General features: G+C 40.2%; 1 protein-coding gene across 3 annotated transcripts in view; it reads right to left on the minus strand.

The window, feature by feature from the left end:
• The window catches only part of adamts3 (ADAM metallopeptidase with thrombospondin type 1 motif, 3), a 190,500-nt gene extending 164,728 nt beyond the window's left edge, over nucleotides 1–25,772 (minus strand). For 2 of the 3 annotated variants that reach the window (XM_067438269.1, XM_067438268.1), the window contains exons 1-3: nucleotides 25,441–25,772; nucleotides 24,479–24,503; nucleotides 22,613–23,013 (exon numbers count right to left, since the gene is read on the minus strand). In XM_067438269.1, coding sequence (XP_067294370.1) covers nucleotides 22,613–23,013; nucleotides 24,479–24,503; nucleotides 25,441–25,506 — 492 coding nt within the window. In that variant the 5' untranslated portion in view covers nucleotides 25,507–25,772. Of the gene's footprint in view, nucleotides 1–9,368; nucleotides 9,487–22,612; nucleotides 23,014–24,478; nucleotides 24,504–25,440 lie in introns of those variants that run through there. The other variant, XM_067438270.1, reaches the window with a different exon arrangement.
• Between the last annotated feature and the right edge of the window lie 1,950 nt (nucleotides 25,773–27,722).

Consider the following 27,722-nt stretch of genomic DNA (forward strand, 5'->3'; position numbering starts at 1 on the left):
TCCATGCCTCCATCCATTTCAAAAGAACTTTATGCTTTAAATGTCACTTTTGGCTTATACAGTTCACAACACTTCACTTTTTACACATTTTATGTTACAGTCTTATTCCCAAATGGATTCAAATTATTATTTTCCTCAAAATTCTACTAACAATACCCCATAATGACAATGTGAAAGATTTTTTTTTTTTTTTTAATCTTTGCAAATTTACTACACTTAAAAAACGGGGGTCGGGGGGATGGGGGATACAGCCTAAGTATTCATAGCCTTTGTCATGACACACTCAAAATTGACCGCAGGTGCATCCTGTTTCAAATGATCATCCTTGAGATGTTTCTACAACTTGATTAATTCAGTTGATTGGACATGATTTGGAAAGACACACACCTATCTATAAAAAGTCCCACAGATAACAGTGCATGTCAGAGCACAAACCAAGACATGAAGTCCAAGGAATTGTCTGTAGACCTCCAAGACAGGATTTTAGAGAAGAAGAGATTTGGGGAAGGGTACAGAAACATTTATGCAGCTTAAAAGTCCCAATGAGCACAGTGGCCTGCGTTATTCATAAATGGAAGAAGGTTGGTTCCAGGACCCTTCCTAGGGTAAAGTAATCGGGGTAGAATGGATGGTCACTCTGACCGAGCTCCAGCGTTTCTCTGTGGAGAGAGGAGAACCTTCCAGAAGAACAGCTATCTCTGTGGCACTCCACCAGGGTCTGTATGGAAGAGTGGCCTGACCACACATGACAGCCCATCTGGAGTTTGCCAAAAGGCACCTGAAGGATTCTCAGACCATGAGAAACAAAATTATCTGGTCTGATGAAACAAAGATTTAACACTTTGGCCTGAATGGTAAGCATCATGTCTGGAGGAAGCCAGGCATCGCTCATCACCTGGCTAATACCATCCCTATATTGAAGCATGGTGGAGGCAGCATCATGCTGTGGGGGATGTTTTTCAATGGCAGGAACTGGGAGACTAGTTAGAATTGAGGAAAAGATGAAAGCAATGTGCAGAGACATCCAGATAACAAAGAGTGGCTAAGCGAGAACTCTGTGAGCCAGACTTGAACATCTCTGATTGAACATCTCTGGAGAGATATGAAAATGGCTGTGCACTGACGCCCACCATCAAACCTGGTTGAGCTTGAGAGGTCCAGCAAAAAAAGAATGGGAGAAACTGCCTAAAAATAGGTGTGCCAAGCTTATAGCATCATACTCAAAAAGACCATCAGTACTTGGTGCCAAAGCTGCTTCAACAAAGTATTGAGCAAAGGCTGTGAATACTTATGTACATGTGATTTTTTTATATATATTTTTTATTTTTTTATATATTTATACTATATTTTTATTTATAATAAATGTGCAAAGATTTCAAACAAACTGCGTTCACATCATCATTTTAGGGTAATGTTTGTAGAATTTTGAGGAAAATCATTAATTTAATCAATTTTGGATTAAGGCTGTAACATAACAAAACGTGTAAAAGTGAAGCACTGTGAAGATTTTCCAGATGCACTGTATGACATTTTAAAGTGTATCCGGCGTGTAACTGATTCATAAAGCTGCAAAACTGCACCACATGTATCGCTCTGCACCCATCAGTCACAAAAACACTAGATTATTATTATGTATTATTATGAAAATCATACTATTTTTTAAGAGGCCAGTAAATAGGCCATGCAATTTATGTGCTTGAATACAGAATCAGTATGCCTATATGTTCCACACCCATGATTCTTCCATGCAGACTCACAGGTCACTGCACCAACCACCTGAGCCACTGACAAACTGTTTGACTTGCAGAGAGGGAGTATCTTTGCACAATATTGCACTGAGCACTTTAATCACATAAATAAAAAGTAAATGAATGTCCATTTATTACAGGAATAATTTCTTGATGATTATGCAATCATAAAGTCTAAAAGGAAAGCAAGAGGATCTGAAAAAAAAAGACCAGTTGATTGTAACAAAACATTGTTCTCAACCGCTGTTTAACCATGTAAAATGCTATGCCTTAGTGTGAATGCCAATATAAACAAATACTTAAATCTCTAATAGGTGAATTAACCTTGGCAATCAATCAGTAAAGCTAAGGCTCATCCAATAATGATCAAAAAAGTAACTTGGGTCAAGTTTTTCGTTCTTTGCTATGGGGTGAAAACAAGTTTGAAATATGTGTGTGGCGATATACTGTTAGCGAACATCCTGACACCACCCACACTGCTGAGAGCAAAATTTATATGATTATGTTCGCTTGTATATTGGGGCCTCAAGGCAAGAAATAAGGATTCATGCCTACAGGGAGTTTCCAAACACTGTATGTTGTGAAAAGGCTTAAAAAGAACAATGCTCCACGATATGCCTCTCAATGGTTACGTTTACAGCCTTCATGTAAACACCATAATCAATCCGACTGAGTTTGATCTGAATTCAAGTTTGATCGGTATTTGGCCCGAACCCAGAGCACTTGAGCTGATTGGTAGATGTGTTGATTACTGATTGCTGACAGCTGGTTGGAATGACATCATGATTGGGTAGATAATTTCGTTTTTTAAGAAACACCATTAAGCGCTCAAACAGATCCCTAGTCCACTAGTCAGGGCACTGGTTAGGGCATAAAGCATTGTGCTGTCTTTCTCATCAGTGCCCTCACTACTGAAAGTCTTGTGTTTACAAAAAAGAAAGTAGCAATGTAGGAGAACCGTATGTGCAAACAGAGGGAAACTCTCTTCATTTTTGCAGTGTGCGGATGTCAAAAATTTAGATTTGAAGCTTGTGACATATAAACGCACACATCACCCGATCTCTTTATTTAGCCTTCATATAAAAACGTCTCGGTTACGTATGTAACCCTAGTTCCCTGAGGGGAACGAGATGCTGCGTCGAAACGCTGTGAGAATGCCTCTGCGTGATTGCGTTGTGAAGCGCATGTAGAACCAGTCCAATCGAACGCCATAGGCAGGAGATCGAACGCCATAGGCAGGTGACGTCATCGACCGGAAACTATAAAGCATCCGCGAACACAAACAGAAACTAGCTTCTGAAACAGCCTGAAGTAAGTGATCACGGGCATGCCGGGAGTATGGCCGGGCGACGCAGCGTCTCGTTCCCCTCAGGGAACTAGGGTTACATACGTAACCGAGACGTTCCCTATCTGAGAACTCGAGCTGCGTCGAAACGCTGTGAGAACGCTTATACCCACATCGCCATAGGACCAAGTGCTCGTATGTGTGAAACCGTAGCACACACGACTACGACAACACCTTTGCCCCAACTGTAGATGCTACATCCAGTCCGTAGAATCTCACAAAGGTCAGCGGCGAGGACCACCCTGCCGCATTAAATATATATTGGAGGGAAGCCCCCGACAAAAGTGCTTTAGAAGCAGCCATAACCCTAGTAGAATGCGCCCAGACAGCCAAGGGAGACGGCTGTCCGGCCGCCTCATAAGCAAGGGAAATGGCCTCGACCAGCCACTTGCTCATTCTCTGCTTAGATACTGGAGCCCCCCTTTTTGGGGCTCCGAAACAGACAAACAACTGATCAGTTTTTCTCCACAGGGCAGCTCTGTGGACATAAGTATCAAGCGCCCTAACCGGGCAGAGCAGATTAATCTTTCCTGGTCTGACGTCACGAAAGGAGGAGGACAGAAGGCTTGTAGAGTAATAGGTCCCCTAGGGCTTGTAGGAACCTTGGGGATATAACCTGGTCTGGAGTGAAGAAAAGCCTTCACCAAGCCAGGTGCAAACTCTAGATATGAGGGCACTACCAACAGGGACTGAACATCCCCAATTCTTTTTAGGAACGAAATTGCCAGCAAAAAGAGAGTCTTGAGTGTCCGGAACTTGTCTGACACTTGCTCAATGGGTTCAAAAGGGGCCCCAGATAGGCCCTGGAAAACAATGGCCAAATCCCAGGTCGGGACCCTCGAGTGTACCACTGGCCTCAACCTTAAAGTGCCACGGAGGAAACGAGTAACTAGCGGGTGTCTTCCCAAAGACACTCCACCCAAAGGAGTGTGGAAAGCAGCTAAGGCCGCCACGAAAACCTTTATTGTGGAGGGGGTCAACCCTGCTGAGAACCTTGCCTGCAGAACAATCTCCATTTGAGTTCATACAACTTCCTCGTGGACGGTGCTCTGGAGTGAAGGATGGTCTCCACGACCTCAGTCGAGAGACCCTCTTCTAAAAGCCTAGCCCCCTCAGAGGCAAGGCCCACAGTTTCCATAACTCCGGGCGGGTATGAAGGAATCTCCCGCCCGCTTGAGAGAGGAGGTCCCTCCTGGTCGGAATCTCCATGGGAGAGCCTTCCAGGAGAGATATCTGGTCTGAAAACCAAACTCTGGTCGGCCAGCACGGAGCCACTAATAGCACACGGACTCCATCCCGGCGCACCCTCTCCAGAACTCCCGGAAGCAGAGCAATCGGGGGGAATGCGTACAGAGGTAGCCTCGGCCACTCCTGTACCATGGCGTCCAGTCCCAGCGGGGCTGGATGTGACAGAGAAAACCACTGAGGACAATGGGAATTATCTGCCGAAACAAACAGATCTACTTCTGCTTTCCCGAATTTCAGCCACAGGAGCTCCACCACCTTGTGTTGTCTTCGCTATCAAAATCCAGTGTTCTGTATTTTGCGTATGTGAAATTCTGTTGTAGATGGCTATAAAAAAAATAAAAAAAATGTGTGCTGTGCTAATTAATTGAGATTTCTTACAGCTCTTACAGGTTGTTGGCCTTGTTTGTTTCGTTGCTTCTATTGCTGTCCCCTTTTTTTGTAAGTCGCTTTGGATAAAAGTGTCTGCTAAATGATTAAATGTAAATGTAATTGTGAATGTCTCCGTTCCCCGGGCCTCAGCCCCTGCCTCGACAGGATGTCTGGTTCCTGATTTAGAACCCCTATGATATAAACTGCCCTGATGGAGCGCAGTTTCCCTTGGGCCCACAGGAGGATCTGACGTGCCAGCTTGTACAAGGGGCGAGACCTCAGACCCCCCTGATGGTTTATTTAAGCGACCACCGATGTGTTGTCTGATCTGACCAGCACATGGTGGCCCCTGAGTTCGGGCAGGAAATGTTTCAAAGCAAGAAACACAGCCAGCCTCTCTAGCCGATTTATGTGCCATAGCCGCTGATGATCCTGCCATAGACCTTGGGACGAGCGACCACTCATGGTCGCCCCCCACCCCATGAGAAAAGCATCTGTCGTTCGCGTGACGCGGCGAACATGAGCCCCTAACACCGGTCCCTGGGATAGAAACCCAGGATCTGTCCAAATGACCAGAGCACGAAGGCATCGCCGCGTGACTTTGATCGCGCGGAGTGGATTTCCCCTCGGGGAGAACCCCTTGGTTCTGAACCACTAATGCAGTGGCCTCATGTTCAGCAGGCCAAAAGGTATTATGTTGGACACAGCTGCCATGAGGCCTAACAGTTTCTGGAACTGCTTCACAGTGACGGATCGGTCTAGCTTCGGTTCTTTCAACGCCAATAGGATCGATGCGCTGCGTATCGCCGATAATTGCGCCCGCATAATTACCGAATCCCACAACACGCCTAGAAAGGTGGTCCTCTGAGCCGGAGAAAGCACACTTTTCTTTGCGTTTAGTCTCAACCCCCACCTCGACATTTGTGCGAGAACAGCATCTCGATGCTGAACCGCCATCTGCTCTGATTGAGCCAAAATCAACCAATCGTCGATGTAATTAAGTTATGCGGATGCCCTGCTGAGGCAATGGCGCCAGGGCTGCATCCACACACTTCGTGAAGGTGCGGGGTGACAGTGCTAGACCGAAGGGAAGTACTCGATATTGGTATGCCTCTCCACCCAAAGGCAAACCTAAGAAACTTACTCTGATGTGGAAGGATGGAGACATGGAAATATGCGTCTTTGAGATCTATAGTCACAAATCAATCCTCGGATTTGATCTGAGACACGATCTGTCTGAGTGTAAGCATCTTGAACTTGAGCTTTGCTACAGAGTGATTTAAGAGATGCAGATCTAGTATCGGGCCCTCCATCCTTCTTTGGTACAGTGAAGTAACGGCTGTAAAACCCTGACTCTCTGCTGGGAGGAGGAACCCTTGCTATAGGCCCCTTTTGCAGAGGAGTCTCTACTTCCTGTACCATAACCAGAGCCTGCTCCGGGCCCACCTCTGTAGGTAGTACACCGCTGAAAGGAGGACTGAATCGCGTACCCCCTTTCTACTATCTGCAGGACCCAATGAGATATATTTGATAGACGTTTCCATTCGTCTAGAAAATCTACTAAGGAACCAGCCTCTCGAGGCTGGCCTCTGGTGTACTTTGAACAGCAAGTGCAGTGCCCTGAAGCGGCAAACCGGCAGGGAACACCTGACTTGACTGCTCACCTGCCCTCCGAGGAGGGGGCGGACCACCCTCAGGTGGCCCGCAGAGACCCTCTGCGCCCCATCATTGCGGCGGGGTTGGCAGCGTGGTCCCCTGAAGGTACCGAAGGAAGACGGGTACCGTGTGCTGAGGTAAGCACCGACTTCCTTCGGAGGGGAACACCCTCATCGTCCTGACCGTCTGGCATCAGGACTTCTTCGACGAGGCCTACTTGGCCATAAGGACTGTCCTCAGAACCCCTCGAAGGCCTCGTCTGCGAGCGCCACCCCGCCTCCCAGTCTCTGTGAGGGGGAGCACGGGCCGCAACGCTCTGCTTCAGTTGCGCCCTGTGTGAGGAGCTCGTACACGCAGTACGCCTTACCCACCAACACCGAAGTTGTTTTTAACGGCTTGGTGGGTAATGTCGGGGCTTCCGGGGAACGATGCAGCTGAAGGCGAGCGATGGCTCGCAAGCGTCTCTTCGACCTTCGGCATCGCCCCATAACCATAGTGTCTCAGCCCAAATATATTACTATATGCAGATGTTTGTGGGCTGAACAGTCTATATGATGCCGGTTTCCTCCATGACCTAGACACTTCGGTGCGCAGGTTGGGGAAGAGCGGCAGGCCCCAACGTTGAGGCTCTGCTGCACGAGAGGGCAGGAATCGCTCATCTAATTTACTCTGTTTTCGATGGGATTCAGATCTTTCTGCCGGCCAGTTGATATTTAACCTGGCCACAGCTCTTGTGAGCACCTCAATGAGCTCCTCGCTAGCAAGTGACTGAAGTGGCGAGTCTTCAGTTGCGATGCTCTCAACGTCCACCTCCTCAGAGCTGGATAGTTGGAGCACCGGTTCCCCCGTCCAGGGAGGAAGAAACCGCAGGGCGGGCTTTCAAACCCCGAGACGAGGCACTGGACGGTACAGGTGAGGGCTGAGATAAGGCTTGGCCGGTCTCAAATCCCTCTGTAAGATCCATCTGTGAACCCCACGACTGAAGCCGCCGCTCTGCCTCGGCAGCAGCGGGACCCGAGCCACGGGGAACATGAGCCGAAGCACCCTCCTCGAAGAGTGCCCGGCGGGAGCGCAGCTTTCATAACGGAAGCCGCTCACAATGCTCACAAGCAGCCCCCTCGAGGGCTGCCTAAGCGTGCTGCGCTCCCAAACAGGCCACGCACAATGAGTATGTATCCCCACCATGATGTAACGAGGGCAGGGATGAACACCATTTGTGAAATGCTGTTCACTCGCCATAATCTCCTTTTTCTCTTTATGTTATAATATATATCAGATATATTTAACAAAGGTGGAAAATTCTCTCTAATAAACAGACAAAAACACCAAATAGACAGACAGGTTCACACAGATCGCTTGTTGAAGGCACAGAAGCTAGTTTCTGTTTGTGTTCGCGGATGCTGTATAGTTTCCGGTCGATGACGTCACCCGCCTATGCCGTTCAATCTCCTGATTGGACTGGTTCTACACGTGCTTCACGACGCAATCACGCAGAGCGTGTCGACGCAGCTCGAGTTCCCAGATAGGGAACACTACATTTGGATTCATCAATCAAAATTAATTAATTCTGACTAAAACAAAAAATGTGCATTGTTTTTTTATCAGAATAATTGTTTCTAGTGTCCACAACTTCTTTGAAAGGATAGTTCACCCCCCCCACACACACACACCCCACCCCACGGAAAAATAAAAAGTCATAATTTACTCACCCTCAATTTGTTCCAAACCTGTATCATTCCTTTGTTCTACTGAACACAAAATAATATATTTTGAAGAATACAGCAGACAGCTTTTCTTTTTTTTCCGGGGGTACTATGGGAGTCAAGGAAGTCCATCAACTGTTTGATTACAGACATTATTCAAAATATCTTCTTTTGTGTTCAGCTTGAAGGTGAGTAAATTCGCCAGAGCATTTAAAGGGGGCCTGAAATCAACTTTCCCCTGGGCTTTTGATATATAAAAGGTCATGGTAATATAAGAATATCCTGTAAGTTTCAGAGCTGAAAACTTCCTTGTTAGTAAAAAAAAAAAGCTTTTATTGACACCAAGCCCAACAAATTGATAGTCGGAATTTGCCACACCTTGGCGTCATCGTGTGGTGAAGCCCCCGCTACAGATCATTTGATATCTAGTGCCGCTAAAAACAGAGCAGGTACATGTAATGTAATCAATAGCCACTATTGATGCACACAATAATTCCGTTTAGATGGACTGTTTACATGAGATGTTATCAAAACCGATCTGGTGTTTACATGTGCTGACTTTCAGTCGCAATCATCCCAGAGCAGTTTCTCTGCCGCATCAGAAATGTCGACACTGTCCTCTCCAGCAGCTGAATGTTTTCACAGATGCCATAGCAACTCTCAACGGTAAACAGGACTTATACGGTTTTATAAAAGCTATTTTTTTGTTGTAAAGTGTAATCACCTCAGAAAAAATAAATTCTTCTGTCAGGCGCAGTTGAAGTAAAAAGTTCCTGGGACAAACGCTGTCAAGATGAGAGGATGTAGGGATTTCAATGTTTTGTAGTAAGGAACCACTGGTCCATTAGACCAGCACTGGACTGAATCTGAAGCCCTCAAGCTAAAATAACAGGATGTATTTTATATTGCATGTTCTGATTTGTAAATGTGTTTTTATTTTTTATTTTTTTATTATACGCAAGGCTCTTTGTATCCAAGGCAACCATTTCAGAGAATACTGAAACAGATACACAAAACAAACAGTCCTCCTGTGGCTAGACCCTGTGGTGGAGAAGTCTCAAAGCTGATCACATTAAATTAAGTACTGCCATTCCAAAAAACCCACTTTTACATCCAGCCCTCATTAAAAACATTAAACACATCTCTGGTGTCAGTGCCAGTAAAAAAGAAAAAGAAAAAAAGAAATGAGGACACAGGGTAGTCACTTCGATTAATGCCACAATAGCTAAACCAACCACAGAGCAGCTTGCTTTGTGAAGCAGACAATCACAGGTGGATGGACAGAGCCTCCTACCTTACCTAAATAGCAGCCGTCGAAAGGGATCAAGAGACCTGTGTTCCATCAGTTTAATATCCCCAGCATCAGCGCCCGCCAAGCAGACACCAGCTACGAGCCAAAACAAACATATGGGATTCAGCTGAAGGGGTCCAGTTTTCTAAGACGGCACTCCAGTCTAAACTTCTTAAGGGGCCGGTCTGAACGTGCTTTATTTAAAAAAAAAAAAGTACTGCCATTTTCAAAAAAGCATGGATTCAACTGACACACTGCTACCTTTCACCCGCCATGTTGTTTAAAGGTGTGTTTGGTTTAGAAATGTGTGTAAACCTTCGTCATCATTACCTGCCATTTTCATCCCTCCTTTAAAAGGAACGTTCAAAAAGTTACACCAGTTAATTTCTTTTGCCAGGAAAAAAAAAAAAACGAGAAAAATTGTAAGAAAAAGTCATCTAACCCAGAGAGGGAAAGAGGAATCTCTGTATTTCGAGGAAGAAAATCAAAATAAACAGTGATGCAAAATTATGTACTTAGAAAAATGTACATAATCACATTTACAATTATTATTAGTATTTTTTCTTATTTCCACTATCTACCATAGTCATGATGGGTATTGAATAGCTCAAGACATTTTAATGGCACATATATATCACAAAGTGTATACTGTGTCACAATACATATTGTAAAGTTGCTTTAATGAAAAGCTAAATTTAGTGCCTCACAAAATTCCAGTGAGCAAAGGAAACAAGGGCAAAGAAAACCATCTAAAGTACTGATACAGGTGCCATGAAGGTACAGAAGGAAAAAGAACACACACACATCATCAAGTCAGCTCACTGTTCCTTAATTTCCTTAATGATGTACATGCTGTATTAAGCTATGCTGTATATACCACATATAATATTCCCACATATCATATACACAATCAATAATTGTTTCATATATATTTACCATCACAGTAAGAAATTACACATATGGTGTCAATTTATTATACTTACAATATCCCTGCCACAGCTGAATCACAATAAAAGCTTCAAATTGCTTTATAACTTGGAAATATGCTCTTTTAATCCCAAACCTGCTGCCCAAATAGAGAATGAATAGTAAATGGGCACTCAACTCAGCTTGGGATTTTTTGGGAGTAACCATGTGCCAATGTTTGCACGATTTTACAAAATTTCTGAATGTGGCAAGACCAAAAGAAACATGAAAAATAGAAAGGAATATTATGTGATGTCATGTTAAATCCAATTTTAAAATACAACATGAGAATCAAATCGGAATAAATCATTTCTTTTTGTGCCGCTCTGAAAAAAACACTGAAAGCAAACATTTACCCACTACTTTGAGTGGTGGCAAGACCTGCATGGCTAACTCTAAATAAAACCCAAGCACTGTTGGTGAACGGGCCCCAATGTTCAGTGCAATGACAACAGAAAATGTGGCTTTAAACTGGCCATGATTAAAAATGTAAAAATATTTTAATATATCAATAAAAGCAGCTAAACCCACAGGGCTAGAGTTGCTAGACTCTGGCCTCTCCTGAAGCAGACCTAAAGAAATAAGTTGCCTCTGCGTATGCTCCAACACCTCCCCTCTTCAACCTCAAACCATATACCAAAACAGCTCAGAGGTCAAGCCTCTGCAACAGGCAAGTCTTCGGCTGAATCAACAAAGTACATCAATAACTATTAGTGAATACTACTCTTGTGTATGGGTGCACTTCTCAGGGGGAAGGAACTGGCTCGGTTTTCTTTCTCAATCAAAGGCAACCTTTTTTTCTGGATATGCTAAATGTCTAACATGCCCTCTTCTGTATAACTGAAGCATATACAGCCGTTCTTCAAATGCCTAAATCATACCGGAGACGGACCAAGGGACTGTCTTTCTGAGAAAGGACAAGAGGCTTATTAAATGTAAACGGGACATTTGAATCCATTCCAAATATCATGGCATCTGTCTTCTCCAGCCTTTCTTTGTCGCCATAGATAATCCTTTGCGTAATGGAAGTCTTGCCAGTAAAAACAGAACTTTATGAAATATTTTGGGACTACTGCCAGTTAATTTGCACTCTAAAAACATTCTTTTTTGGTGCATTTTTAAAATTCATTGAGGAACATTGAAGGGGGCTTTAGTTTCTTTTACATGGCTAAAGACCTTTAGCTATAAAAAAAGATGAGGAGAATTGAGGTAACGGTTAAAATCAGGACAGCCTGTTATGATCCAAATGTTACCTGATTTCAAGCTGAGATGCTGAAGTTGAAGTCACTGAGTTCAGCCAATATTTGGTGAAGAATGTTTGTCTTCCCAGGAGGATGGCTTCTGAGTTTAAACTAGTGTAGGACTGAATAAAAGCCTCAACTGAGTTTGCAAAATTTAAACAGAGTTAAAGGGTTAGTTCACCCAAAATGTTTAAGTAGCCCATGATTTACTAACCCTCAAGTCATCCTAGGTGTATATTACATTCTTCTTCCAGACGAATACAATCAGAGTTATATAAAAAAAGTTGTGGCTCTTCCAAGCTTTACAAACGGCAGTGACATTTAGAAGTCCATAAAGGGCATTTATCCATCATATAACTGCTCCACATGGCTCCTAGTGGGTTAATAAAGTCCTTCTGTGGTGCACTTGTGTACTTGTACGTAAGTTGACATACGACAAAAGAGTAATCCCTGACACAATGTATGGGAGCATTACAAGTTTTGACGCCTCTCACGGATAGGGCTAGGCAACAAACTCAAGCCCCTCTTCTCTTATATTCTTCACCATTTCTCTTTAAAAATTCTCGTTTTAGATTTCTAATTAAATGCTTGGAAGAGCCAGGACTTTTTTTTTATACAACTCCATTACTCCGTTTATTCGTCTGAAACCAGAATGTCATACACTTAGGATGACTTGAGGGTGAGTAAATAATGGGCTAACTATCCCTTTAAGGAGTGAAACACAAGCTAATGCTGCTCTTTCCAATGGAAAGCAACAACTTCTGATAGTTATGATGGTTCAGAAAGCTTGCTTTACTCTCTCTCACTCTAAATATAGCTGTTTATTCACACAACAAAGAAAATCCGGTCATAATTTATCCATCCTTATGTTATTCCAAACATGTATGACTTCCTTTTTTATGTGGACCTCAAAAGAATTTAGTTTTAAGATTGTATGTGCTTTCCTATGCTATTTCACACACATATTGAAGCTTTCAAGCTTCAAAAAAGGTCACAAAACCATGATAAAAAGCTATGAAAGGGTCAATATTTAAGGAATAATATGAAATCAGTATTCACATAATATCTTGACATCCAACGTAGTTCTCAAGAAATTTTATGAGAAAGGTAGAGATGTCCAATTCATTAATAAAAAAAAACATGATTCACAGCATAAATCTAACTGATCCAGTTTTCAAGTTCAAATCACTGCCTTTGGGTGGTTAACAGTTCTGTGAAGGTTATCAATGAATGACAAAAAAAAAAATTCAAACAAAGCTTGGTTCCATAAAGAGTCATATACATAGTGTACTTTTTTATGAGAGGTCCTTCTTTGATGCTTAAGAGCTTTATTTTTCTATTCATTTCAATTCCATGGAAAGGAGGGTCAGTATGGTCTTCAGAATATCTACTTTTGTGCTTCACAGAAGGAATAAGTTCAAAGAGGTTCGAAACAACCTGTTTGGGACTAAATGATGACACAATTTGTTCAACTGGTAACTGTTCTGTGCTTTTTTTATTAGCAAGGCTATCTGTTATATTATATATGTCAATGGGTAACAGAATTGCATGTACATGCATCTACAGTTGGTATGGAAAGTATTCAGACCACCTTACATTTTTTATTCTTTGTTATATTGCAGCCATTTTCTAAAAATAATTTAAGTTCTTTTTTTCTCTCATTATTATACACACAGCACCCATAAAATAGGCTTGCCATAAAAACACAGAATTATTGAAATTTTTGTTGATTTATTAAAAAGAAAAATCTGAAATATCACATGGTCCCAAGTATTCAGACCCTTTGCTCAGTATGTAGTAGAAGCACCCTTTTGATCTAATACAGCCATGAGCCTTTTTGGGAAAGATGCAACAAGTTTTTCACACCTGGATTTGGGGATCCTCTGCCATTCCCCCTTGCAGATCCTCTCCAGTTATGTCAGGTTGGATGGTAAACGTTGGTGGACAGCCATTTTCAGGTCTCTCCAGAGATGCTCAATTGGGTTTAAGTCAGGGCTCGGCAGTAGCAGGCACAGACCTTCACAGGGACAGTGTCAGTATCATTCGCATGTCCCCCTCAGTAGAAATCGTGCTCGGTGCGGGGTGGATAATGCATTCGCGGGGGTCCTGTGGTGCGATCAAAAAGGGCACTTTTACATTCACTTTCAAAGGGGCAGGGGCTCAAGCCCATCTCCCGTGCACGTCACTGCATGGGGCTCTGGCTGGGCCTTTCAAGAACAGTCAGAGTTGTTGTGAAGCTACTCCTTCGTTATTTTAGCTGTGTGCTTAGGGTCATTGTCTTGTTGGAAGGTGAACCTTCCGCTCAGTCTGAGGTCCAGGATATCCCTGTACTTGGCCACATTCATCTTTCCCTCGATTGCAACCAGTCGTCCTATCCCTGCAGCTGAAAAACACCCCCACAGCCTGATGCTGCCACCACCATGCTTGGCTGTTGGGACTGTATTGGACAAGTGATATTTTTCTCCACACATACCACTTAGGATTAAGGCCAAAAAGTTATATCTTGGTCTCATCAGACCAGAGCATCTTATTTCTCACCATCTTGGAGTCCTTCAGGGGGGGTTTTTGTGTGCAAACTTTCATGCGTCTTGCACTGAGTAGAGGCTTCCGTAAGGCCACTCTGCCATAAAGCCCCGAATGGTAGAGGGCTACAGTGATTATTGACTTTCTACAACTTTCTCCCATCTCCCGACTGCATCTCTGAAGCTCAGCCACAGTGATCTTTGGGTTCTTCTTTACCTCTTCACCAAGGCTCTTCTCCCCCGATAGCTCAGTTTTCCCAGATGGCCAGCTCTAAGAAGGGTTCTGGTCATCCTAAGCGTCTTCCATTTAAGGACTATGGAGACCACTGTGCTCTTTGGAACCTTAAGTGCCACATTTTTTTGTAACATTGGCCATTCTGATCTGTGCATTGCCACAATTCTGTCTCTGAGCTCTTCCAAAAGTTCATTTGACCTCATGATTCTCATTTGCTCTGACATGCACTGTGAGCTGTAAGTTCTTATATAGACAGGTGTGTGGCTTTCCTAATCAAGTCCAATCAGTATAATCAAACACAATTGGACTTAAATGAAGGTGAAGAACCATCTCAAGGATGATCCGAAGAAATGGACAGCACCTAAGTTAAATATATGAGGAAAGGATCTGAATACTTAGGACCATATGATATTTCAGTTTTTCTTTTTTTAATAAATCTGCAAAAATGTCAACAATGCTGTGTTTTTATATGGGGTTTTGTGTGTACATTAATGAGAAAAAATGATCTTAAATGATTTTAGCCAATGTCTGCAATATAACAATGAATGAAAAATTTAAGGGGGAGCAGTCATTAGGGCAGACTCAGAGGAAATTTTGTTAGAAGGTTAAAAAAGCATGAAGTTTTGGTTGAAACATTATGTTCCATATTGAATTTCCATGCACAATAAATCCTATTTGTACTTTTTCATGTTGTGTCCCAACCCTGGCAGTTGCCAGATGGTGAGAGTCTGGAGCGTAAAGAACATGGCACAGTGAGTGATCCACTGAGTAAAAGGGTGGGACACACACTGGTATGCCAGAGATGTCAGAGAGCAGAGATGTGTTTGCTCTTAAAACAACGTACACCCATTTGTGACAGTTCAGGTCTCTTACACTGCTTCTGTTTGATGTAGGTCGTGCAGTTCAGTGTCTGAACTTGAAAAAAATAAAAACAGCACAGTTCTCATCTCTGAACTGCAGCTCCAACATACATTCTAACCAGACTATAATAACAGCAGTGTTTCCTGCTCTCTCTCCACCAAAAATACATTCACAGCATTACAGCAAAATAAATAATTTTTAGTTTTGAATTTACTGATTTCAATTCAGAATTTGTATTTTTGTGTTTCACAAAATAATGACAAGAAAACATATTTTTCTAGTTATTCACACACACACACTGAACAACTTTAGTGTAGGGTTTACTTTGAACAATTTTCACTCAAATAATTGCTAGTAAATTTCACAAATAATTACAAAGAAATGGCAACGGGGGACCACCTTAAACCTTCCAACTTAAAAAGAAAATGTAACACATCTCCGCACGGGATTAGTAGGGACCTCTGTGATTTAGAATTTATTCCCCCACATCTGAGTTTTGCATGTCGCATTCGCACGGTATAAGCAAGCCTGTGATTTTACTCGAATTTACTGACTTCTCCCGGATATGATGTCAAGACTTCGTTATATAGCTGTATGAAATTATAAATAGGCAGCGATATCGTTTTGATTATTTTACAGTAGCCTAATAAATAAACATAATTTCGTTCAGTTAGCGAACAGACGCCATGGAATCAGATTTCATTTATCACTAGTGAGAAGCTAACAATATAAGGCGGAAGATTCAGTTTCAAAACTAAATGTAAAAGCGCCTATTTAAACTAGCTTGTCATTGTACTGTACTGTTCTGTTCTGTTTTTCATTAAGAACAGTATTGATGTTAATATTAAACACACCATTCAATCAGATTAATCCCAAATTGATACTCATTCTAAAGTGAAAGTATAATCCGTGCAGGCACGGCTGCACGGGAATTCATAACGGTGCGCATTATGAATGCTAGGGATGGGACGATACACTTAAACTCACGATACGATGCACCTCGATATGCCAGTGTTACGATACGATACGTCACGATACGATATCAAATTTTATTTATATTTTTTTCAAATCTGTGATTTTTTTTACCACCAAAGTAATGTACTTAAACGAAAGGTAGGATTTTTCTATTTTTTTGCATTTTGGTTCTATGTTGTTTAAAAAAGAAGAAGAATTTTTAGAAGTCCGCGACCACATCTTAAACAGGGGTGCCAATAATTGTGGAGGGCACTATAGGGCTGTCAATCGATTAAAATATTGAATCGCAATTAACTGCATGATTGTCATGAGTTAACTCGATTTTAAATCGCACCTTTTTAGCAATTGTAAATGTATCTTAAATTAAGTTTAAATTAAGTTTTTAATACTCTAATCAACATAGGTATGGACAAATATGCATGCTTTATGGAAATGTACATTTATTATTAGTGAACCCATACTTATTCAATAATAATCAATACAGTATGAAGACTAGACATATCAAAGGTCATAGATATGTTTATCTAAGAAATTGTTCTCTTAAGCCTAAACTTAAAAATAATAAGTAAGTAACTGTTAGTGATTTCTCTCATTTTAAGAATATAGAGGGAGTTTTTACACTGGCAGTTTAATTCAGAACAGGGCAAAGTTCGTATGAAAAATTGTGAATGTGTACCAGTGAGCGAACCAGAACCACATCATACCTGGAGGAGGTCCATATTACACGAGTAGGAATATAGTGCGGCCCCTTTAAGAGATCCGCATTTCCTGTTGAACTAACTGCCGGTATTTTGCGCGTGCGCGCCGAACTGGGCCACGATTCACGTGGACAGTGTGAAGAACACGGACTCGGGAGCGCGCTTGTTCAGGAAAGTAACCTGTGCATTCGTTTTAGCCGATTGTAATGTATTTAGTTCAATAAAACAGGTGTACTGTAAGCGGTGATGGTGTTAATGATTTACCTCAGACATGAGCGAGAGTGAGCTGCAGTGCATCGCGCTCAGACTGCAGAGAATGTGCTCAGTGAAAAAACGCACTTTTCTTTCTGGAGTCTAATAAAAGTTAAACAGAAAATATGGTAGTTTATGTAGGCAATAACTGCATTTTTGGTTTAGAATATTAATGCTAATGTCAACCCTTTTCTTTCCCTATTAATGTTTGCTGCTGCACCCCACCCTCATTCTACGCAAATCATGCAGCAGTGCCATCTATCTTTATTTCGCGATACATTTTTTTCGACCTCGATGCATTTCGTCACGTTTTGTATCGCGATATTTTGTCAAACGATATTTCGTCCCATCCCTAATGAATGCAGACTTTATTCTTCGTGAAAGATAAAGATAGAAATGCTCACAGGAAGAAAAAAAGCTTGCAAAAATGATATACGATCCGCCTAATCCTGGCCAAATTACAGAGATGTCGATTCGCACGGGACTACTATTATCACTGGACCTCGGTGTTCGGCGAAATATGGTAGGTAATTTGCGGGGGAATTTTTACTTTACAAATTACAGACATGGCCGATTCGCACGGGATTATGATCACAGACATTGTCTGCAATTATTACAAATCACCAGAGGTCCCTAGATAACACTAAACCCGTCCGAATGGGGCTTAAGTCTGCAGTCATCATCCTGCAAGTTACATTTTTTTCGTAAATTGAATATGGAAGGTGGTCCACCGGAAGCAATATATTTTACTTTATAATGTGAAATTTCTCTTACAAAAACCCATCGAATCGCTTCAGGTGGCTTTTATTAATGTTCACTACATGAACATACATACACTACTGTACAAAAGACTGAAGTCTGTGAGATGTTATTAACATTTTTTAAATAAGTCTCTAATGCTCACCAAGCAGGTAAAACAGTAATTTTTACAGTAATTAACTTGTCTGGCTATCACCAGACCGAGCTCAATTTAATATTAAACATTGGTCTGTGGAGTCTGCTCTGTATTTTCTTCTGTACAAGAGGCATGATAAAAGAGCATTATTTAAATGACTCTGTAAGCAATTGGATAGTCCTTCAACGAATCAGACCACAAAAGATGTGATAAACGAGCATTATTCAAATAACTCTGTACGCAATTGGATAGTCCTTCAACCAATAAGACCACAAGAGGTGTGATAAACGGGCAATGACCCATCGCTTCTCAATCCATCATCATGTTTAACCCGCCAATAGCGCACCTGGTGGATAAGCCAGTCTGTGATTGGTTCCCACAAAAGTTTAACAAAAGCAGTAGAAATGAATGTACAGGTGTCCAGACTGAGTTGCAGGGCGAAATCGAAACTCCGGCAGATCAGGCTGGGTTCACCCAGTCTCGTAATTAACTGTTATTTTAATATATTTAAAAATATAATTTATTCCTGCAATGGCAAAGCTGGATTTTTACCATCATTACTCCAGTCTTCAGTCTCACATGATCCTTCAGAAATCATTATTAATATGATGATTTGATGATCAACAAACATGTCTTGTTATTGTAGTTGAAAACGGTTGAGCTACTGAATGTTTTTGTAGAAGCCATGATAATTTAACTTAAAATAGAAATCTTTGTAACAATGTAAAATTCTTAACTCTTTTCATCACTCTTGATCGATTTAATGCATAATTATTCAATAATGAAGAGTACTAATTCACTAAAATTATAGGTGTCATAATTATAGGTGTCATTATAGGTGACATTTATGCTTGTTTGCTGTTTTTTGTTGTCTGTGTAAAGTAGAGCAATAAAAATTACTGTTCATCAGCTTACTTGGTTTTGAAACAGTACCAGAAATCTTAGAGGAATTCAAGGCATGATGGGGAAAAAAACAGAGAAGTTCAAAGTCATCTCAGCACAGAAAAAGACTGAACCTGTTAGATTGTTACTGGGCAGAAGAACACAGACTCCTCTAACCATTAAAGTCATTATTCTCCTGACAAAGGTGCATTGGGGATGAAGTTCTGGCTCAGAGCCAGCCTTCCGTGTGAAGCCCAGCCAGGAGTTCAGTAACATAGTGAGCTCTGATCATCAATGAGTAAGAAGCCTCATTCAGCACCCTGGCCACAGAATATAGCAGCATGCATTAAAGAGGCCAAGCTATGAGTGACACAGAGTTGTAGATTAGCAGAGGATGATTCCCATTGCTTTGGGAACGCACTGACTGCTGACCCTGTTTTGGTCCCTAGTGGAAAAGCATTGGCCAATGTCTTGGATCTTTGATACTTCTACCAAAGTATTTCTGCTGACATTCCGAGACCTTGTTGAGTTGCTAAGCAGAAACAGAACCGTTCACTTTTCTTCACTTTCAGAGGAATGTTCACAAGCCTGAAACATGTCTGTGTCATGTAAGTGAGCTTCCAACTCCTCCTACTCTTCCTCCTCCTCCCCCAGCCAAAATCATCCCTCCATCCCCCATAACCCCTCAGCTCAGAAAGGAAATATCTACTTCACAGGCTACACGTGAAGACTTCAAAATCCATGATGGTTGAAATCAAGACCAGTGAAACATATCTTGGTGTCGACTCTGAGTTCCACTTTACATCAAAGAGTGTCCACATAAGCACTTGATCCATTACTCAAGGAAGCAGCAGAGTTTAGGTGGAAAACGTAAAGCTACAAAAACCTCAGTGTGTCTTGTAGAAATACACAGTCAAGGTTTCAAAGGTCACTCAATAGCACTGATGTCATTCTAAGACAATTTAAACATTCAGAGCTGAAGGAAAAAGTCTAAAGAAGTCAGTTCAAATGTAATGGTTCAGCTTGTCTCCCAGTATGTACAATCAAACTCAGGAGTTACCAAGAAATTCTAATCAGTTTGATGAATCCTTCACTGACTAAGTCAGAACGCAAACTGAACCTGACTCACTAATGTCTAGCAAGGGGGGAAAAGCAAATTTCCCCCCTTGGCACAAATGCCATTTCTATTTAATGGCATTTGTGGGCTGCCGTCAAAACATAGCATGTAGTGTAGACCAATTCATGACCAAATGAAACGTTTAAGCAGTTATTTTAACCTCTTAAGCTGCATCCCAACTATAGCATTGAAAAATAATTGCAAACTCATTAATTACTATTTTAAATTAGTCTGACAAAGCCTCATCAGGGGTGCCTTTCCAGAACAATGATTTAATTTGCGGCTTAACTACCAAAGTACAATGTATCATTAAATAAATCAGCCAACTACTCACATATGTTTCTCCAAACTGTACTGTCGCAAATTTGTCACTCTACCACGTTGGTTAATGATATCAAGCAGGTGATGGAGATTTTTTGCTATAAATTACGAACATGACTAATTCACTAATTTGTCTCTATTATTTTTGTTTTAGTTCCAGTTTCAATCATAGCCTCGTTCTTACAAGAGCACTCTTCAAAAATGGCATTTTAAATCTCTAAAAAACATTAACGTAGCCAGCACATGCTTGTCTGCGTAAAACTCTTTGGAAGCCTATGCGAAATCGATTTTCCCAATTTGACCTTTCTATTTATTGTTGAAGAGTAAAGCTTTCCTCTGATGTTGAACAGGCCCTGGGGAAAGCAGCTTCATCCTATTTGTCAGCTTCCTGGGGTGACCCACAGTTCACTCAACTCCACTATCACTCTGAACACTCGCCTCAAGCTTGCATATTCTTTTGTGAGGAAGTAGAAAGGCCAATAGACACAGTACAATGCACAATTTCCCTGAATTATCTGATTTAAAAACTGGCAGTAAGTTGATAAACACCCCCCTCACCACAACATGTGCTGAAAGATGAATAACTAACTTTTCATTTTCGCCATAAGCAAGATTTTCAATGAGTAATTTTTCATTCAGACCATTTCTCACACAAATCTATTGAATGGCTTTAGAGGGCTTGTAATATAACAAATGACTCGTATGGACTGCATTTTTAATCTTTTTGGAGCATGACAGCCATTAGTCGAACTCTATTTTGGAGTAAATTTCTGTAAATGAATACTTCATACTGTTGAATATTACTTACTGTAAAGTCTAAATTATTTCTAAATGATTTATGTTATTTATTTAGAAAAAATAAATTTTATTACCACTAGAACCACCATTTTTTCAAATATACAAAACAGATTTTCAATAAAATATCCAAGCCTCCTAGTCACTGACTTTTACTAACAATTGTGTTATTTACAATCCTCTGTTGTTAAAAATTGTTTAGATAAAAGCAGATTTGAAAACAGGGTATTTATACCTATAAACCCTGTTGGGTCAAATTTACCCCTACATAATCCCTATATTTTCAAGCAGTGTTTGAGCAACATGTTTCTGTAAACAGTCACACAACACACGATCAAATGAAGATGTGTAGCCTATTTATGAATTTTTAAACATTTGATTAATTATACATTTTTGTTTTGCAATTTGTATTGTGTATAAATTGCTACTGTGTTGCTATTTATTCAAGTCTGCCCATTTCTATAATGGAATAAATAAAAATTATTTCATGATTACCCCAAGTTCATTGGTGTTATTCTCTTATTCAAGTTATAAATTATATAAATATACAAATTAATAATGAATTAGGTGAAACTGTGTGCTTAAATTTATGTTATCCTTATTGTATGTTTTCATACATCCTATGCAGTGTGGTGGATTATTATTGCTCTTTATTGTATATTTAGGGTATTTTAGTAATTTAAATAGCATGGGTTATCTTAATATGTTAATATTAATATTAATGACATTTTATTATAATACACCACCCAAATATGTATTTATTTCCTTCTAAGTGTCGTTGTCATTGCAGGCTGATTCAGCCTATATTCACCAAAAAGTGATTTGTGTAGCCTGCTTAAAATAGCATAAAACAACAGACAAAAACAAAGTTGATGACTAAAAAGAATTATTTCATGACTAGTCTATACATTACTTTGTGAAGACAGTGGCATAATACAGTGGCATATTACATTTTTTAGGCATATCAAAACATGGGTACATTTTAACTGCTCGGTGTTAGTGTTAATGTAAACTCTAATATTGACCATTTGTTGATCACCAGCCATAAAACTTAAATGATTAATGGCTGATTTGCATTGACTATGAATTGTAATATTGCTGTATTGCTAGTTTGGAGAGCCATGATAATTAGTAGACGAAGGAGTGGCGGCAGTGAGCTGTCCCTTTAAATAAAGAACCTGTCAAATATAAAGCAAACTGCAAATATTCTGGGGAAAAAGAACAAATTATGGTCATCGAAGCATGTTCCCTGCAGGTTTAGAAAGGAATGACTCACTACTCAATGCCAGTGAGAATTTCCATAAAAGTTTAGAAACCGAGCTGCATAGGCATTATGAAGTGTGAAAACAGGCCAACATAGATTCTAAGTCCTTATATTAGCTATACAAATCTAACGATTTGCAGTTTCTGTTACATTTTGTCATTTTGTGACAGGCCCTGCTAGTTAAATTCGTTTCAAAATGATTTTATTAGGAAAGGAAACAACACTCACCAGTCCATCACAGTTGTTAATGGCGACAGAAGCTCCAGGCACATCCGTGATGTCCCCAATAAAAGTGCAGTCTGTTTTCAGCAACTCCCTTCTAAGTATTCTCTCTGAGTGGGTTCCATTTTCAGTTGCATTTCCAGGTATTTCAATCTCATCGTGCCATTCCACCATAGCTCCTGGAGCCACTAATCTTTGGTTGGGATGTAGTCGGAGGTGGAATTCCTTGCCAAAGACAGTGATGTTAAAGAACAGCCTGTCTACCGCTTGCGCTGTCCCTTCCAAAACCTCACGCTTTACACGCTGCTTGTGGTTAGCCGAGAGAAGATGCGATAGGTAGTGTCCCTCTGCGTCTGTACTGATGGGAGTAATGAGGCCATACTCCTTCAGACGGATCTTCAACAAGTCTAATAAAACATAAAACAAATATGTAGAATTTCTTTTGATTACATTAAAATGAATGAGAGAGAAAAATCACATTTCATGTTACATGTGGTTACGAAGTCTACTGGATGTCTGTTTATTGCTATTATACTGCTTCTTACATTTCAAAGCATGCTACTAATGCCTCATGACATATGAATAATGGTTTGCATGAAGGAAAACATTTCAAATGTTCAGGAGCCAAACCCTTGGAATTTGTTATGGTAGTTTTGTCTAGGCAGGAAATAAAACTGTTGGGCATATACAAAAATAAAACAATTCATTCAGTCTCTTAAAACACAACATTTTGAGGTCAGCCATCAAATTTTGACACTGCCTAAAGATGACACTTCCATTGAATGTAAATACCTTGTCTAATTGAATGCAAACTAGGTTATATAATTAAGACAAAAAATGGTGTTCTTTTTAAAACATTAAGGGCCAGATTAACAGCTTGTGCCAACGCAAACCCTTTTTTGGCATTAAAAAACTACTGCAAGGATTTACTAAAAACACCCAGTGAACACTGTTCACTGGACACTGTTGATTTTGCCTTATCGCATATGCATTTAAAGGAGTTTCACTTTCAGACACAAAATTTATGGGAGGAGAATATTTAAATTAATCATGCAAGGTGATTTACTAAGGTTTGCGGTCATCAATTTTTGCGTCATTATTTACAGCCAAAAAAGCATGTCTTAAACTCTTGGTAGATTGCGTTGGTTATTATGGAAAGATCCGGCTGTGTTCTTTAATTTGCGTGTTGTCACTAGATCACGCGGATAACTTTCCACTCCCATCTGCACTTTTTTTGGAATTGCTCACTCAAGCTAATCTGACCCTAAATGTTTCCATCTACATATGTTTTTCTTATTTTTCTTTTACTTATTTATCTGTATGTATGAAATTAACTACTAGATTTAAATTGCCAGTTTTTAACATGATTTACTACATCAGTAATTCAATTCAAAGTGGTTAACAAAGTGCAATGAACTCATCACTGTATGTAGTGACTTTGACACTACTTTGATTTTACAGTGTACAGTTAACTTCTTAAATGTCTCCCACTGTTCATTAAAAAAGATATACGAGAATATATAACAGAATAATTTGTTATAATATCTGTTAAAAGATCTCTAGAGATTGACTTGCATCTCCTCTTATGGTTACCTTAGGGCTTTTCCAGTACTGACTGTTAAACAATTCTGATTAAAATATTTGTCATTAAACATTGAGAGGAGAAGATGCAAGTGATAACAGTTAAGCCCCACATGGCTTGGCACAGTGCGACTCTAGTTCGCACTGTGCAGCTGTTGACATAAATCAAAAATTAAACATCAAAGGTTATAAAATGACTTTATCACCCTGTAAATAAAATAAAGAAAAATAAACAAAAGGAGCACAATGATAGTGATAAAAGTTTGAGGACCACAAGGCTGTATACTTTACCTTCTTTATCTATAATTTCACCAGCCTGCAAGAAAAAGATAACAAAGATATAAAGAGACAATGCATAAAACAGGCAGCCAAGACATTTACAAAACAGCTGAGAAAGTACCATTGGTAGAAACAGAGAAACCATAACATGTAAATCTGTCATTAAAATATCCAAATCTGACATTTAACTTCAATTTTATTTGTGGCAAGCCATTTTCACATGTATTCATTTATACTATGTATTTCACTAATAGCAGACCAGAAACTCTTCCATTGTTATTGTTACTGTGGTTCAGATATCAACTATTCCCCTCCAACAAGTGCTCCAACTGTTGCTATACTGTTTATTTTTACTGATATCTTGTAGCTATAGTACTTTTTGTTACTACTACTAAATCCAAATAGTTTAAAATATTAATAAATAGATGACTATAAAGTTATATTGGTACCAGCACCGACATAATAGTAGGCTAAGCTGTGAATAGTCAGTCCATATCTGAACCACGGGCATGCAAATAAATCTATGGGAAAGCATGCAATTTGTTTGTAACAAAATAGTCATTGTAAGCAGCTACTAAACAATGAGTTACTTCTGACCTTCTTCGTTTAAAGGAACATGAAAACAGCTTGCCATATTTCACGTGTTTTCTGCCCTGCCAACTTTCAGACAGTTTGGCTATTGGTTTGACAGCTGGGAACACTCTCCTAAAATGCGCACGTTTCTCTCTATTATTTGGTTGATACGGTTTCTCGAAGTACTCTGCATAATACAAACAGACAGAGCAAAACCAATATAGCTACCGCTATAGATATTGTTAAAACCGTGCTTACATTTCAGTCAACATTTTTTGAATTCGAATGTGTTCCAAGCGGGAGGGCGACTGTCACACCTCAAACTTGTCCCGCGAGCTTTCACTTACAGATCACTTCCCATACAACTTTGCGTGCAGAAACAGTAAATCTGTAACACTTACCAGAAGAGCTGAAGTCAGACTTACTACAACTCCTACCATTAGTAACCTAAGTGACAGGACAACCATCACGAGTCGGGTTTTCTCAACTGAAAGACGAGAAACAGAAACTATAATCCAAATTTGGATGTTTCACTACGCGCCTGTCTTTTCTAAAAGTGTCGCGCACTTTATCCTCAAATAAGAGAACTTTAAAGACTGGTTAAAAGTAAGCAAAAAGTAATTAAGAGAGTTAAAAGTTGTAGAACTTGGGTCAATGCCTCAGTTTGTTAAACTTATAGGAAAGACATCCCTCTGAAGAATTGGGGTGGTTAAGTTGAGTTGAGCTGGCTGGACAGAGCCTTGTCTGAGCTCTAACCTGGCACTTCGCGCTGACTAATAAACTACAGACCAGCCCTACAGTGACGTCATTTCTACCCTTTCCCAGGAAAGCACATGGTGGGGGGAAAAAAGAAGAAAAAGGAATATGCAAAGAAAACACATGGCGATGCGTTTCTCAAAGCAAGCTGGTTTGACTGCGTATAGAATAGTGTGTCAGAAAAGGTCTGAGCCATTAATCCTACAGATGGAAAACCAAGCAGCTCCTCTTAGCTCTATTTGACAGGTAACAATATAGTGTAATAATAATGCATAGCATAAAATGTCAATAGTTTTTATTTACATATATGTTCTAAGTTAAATCTGTTTAATGGTCATTTTTATAGCTATTTGACTTCAAGTGATTTGAACAACTTTTATTAAAACAGATTTAATAACAGCTTGGGGTGCTTGAAAATGATTTGTTTTGTTTTTCCTCCCTCTCTGATGAGGAACAGAAGGGAGCACCAAAGCAGAGAATACAGTCTTCTCCCATCTCAATCAATGTGTTGTTTGATGGCTTTCTACGAGGTCTGCTATTTTAGACAAAAATACCAGGTAATACAATTGATTTCTGCTCTGAGGGATATGTCAATACCTTTGAGAAGAAGAAAACTGCTGACTGTTTGGAGGATAGTGTGGTTCCATTCCTGAACACAATAACAGAACCTCTCATCTCTTCTTCTCACTTTACTTAACCTCGGTCTTTAATTCTGTAATACAAACAGGCAATGTTATTCCTCATATCCATGCAAAGACCACCTGCAGTTCTTACCTTTGTTTCTTTTCTTCCACGCTATTCCAGGTCTTTCCTGATGCCTTTAAGGCCATGTGTCAGTTCAAATGCATTACAGGTGAGTTTTAAGCAGATGTAATCTGATCACCTTCACATCTGTAGACCTTATGTTTCCCTCATCCCTATTTAGGCATGACTTCCATTGTACCCAGACCATATCACTCAATAATAGCCCACGTTCAGTGTTGACTGTCTACAAAAAAAGCAGTTTCCATCTGGTGACATTTTTAGCATGTTTTATGATACAAGCACATACCGATTTAATTATTTAACTTTTAACCTAAGAATTTTTGGAGTGTGTATAACTGTAAAATTACTGTAAGATATGAAATTCAATTCATGTGAAAAGTTCTTATTTCTTGAATGAAATATCTGATACATGCAACTCTCACATGGTTAACGTTCATAAAATCAGTATTTCTTTCCCTGTGGTCCTTACTCTGGCTTCTCTCCAAGTGTTACCGGTCTGCTGCTGAAATGGTATATGAAATTCCAGCTGTATTGTTATCGTTGATTAAAAAGGTGCTCGGAGGTCCTGAGAATCTGTCTGCACTCAGATCCATGCACTCTGAAGCTTTTATTGGAAGGTAAAATTGAATGTCAGCAACCCTTTTGTTTTGTGCCTAAGCGTTGGTTGTGTAAAGCAGACTCCAGCTGAGTAATGAGGTTGTAAAGTGGTCAATGAAACAATAAACTGTTTGCAACTGTGCTGACATTAAGAACCATACTGTTCATGAAGGGCATTTAATTTTGAGGCCTGTCACCCGTTTCTTCTTTCAGCCAGAAATTTCTCAACATTAAAGCTTGTTTTAAAACACAAGACTAGAATGAAATACATTGCCGTAACCTCAAGCATAGTCATGCATTTTGAGGTTAATGCGCAATGAGGAGCATTCAAATGCTTTGGTCTTTCAGAACAAGACGCTTGTGGTTTGCCTAATGTGTGACACACTGACCAGACCACACCTAATAGCAATTTGCAATGGATGGACCTTTCTGACCTCACAAAGGGGATTCTGATGGCTATATATGAAATAGGTATTTGAATGTCAAGCTGTCCACTTACTGCCATCCCGTCTTTGTTTTCAAACAAAACGTTTGGAACACAATAGTGACTGAAGGCATGCAGAAG

Source organism: Pseudorasbora parva, chromosome 3 (assembly GCF_024679245.1).
Source record: "Pseudorasbora parva isolate DD20220531a chromosome 3, ASM2467924v1, whole genome shotgun sequence".
In the NCBI taxonomy this organism is placed as follows: Eukaryota; Metazoa; Chordata; class Actinopteri; order Cypriniformes; family Gobionidae; genus Pseudorasbora; species Pseudorasbora parva.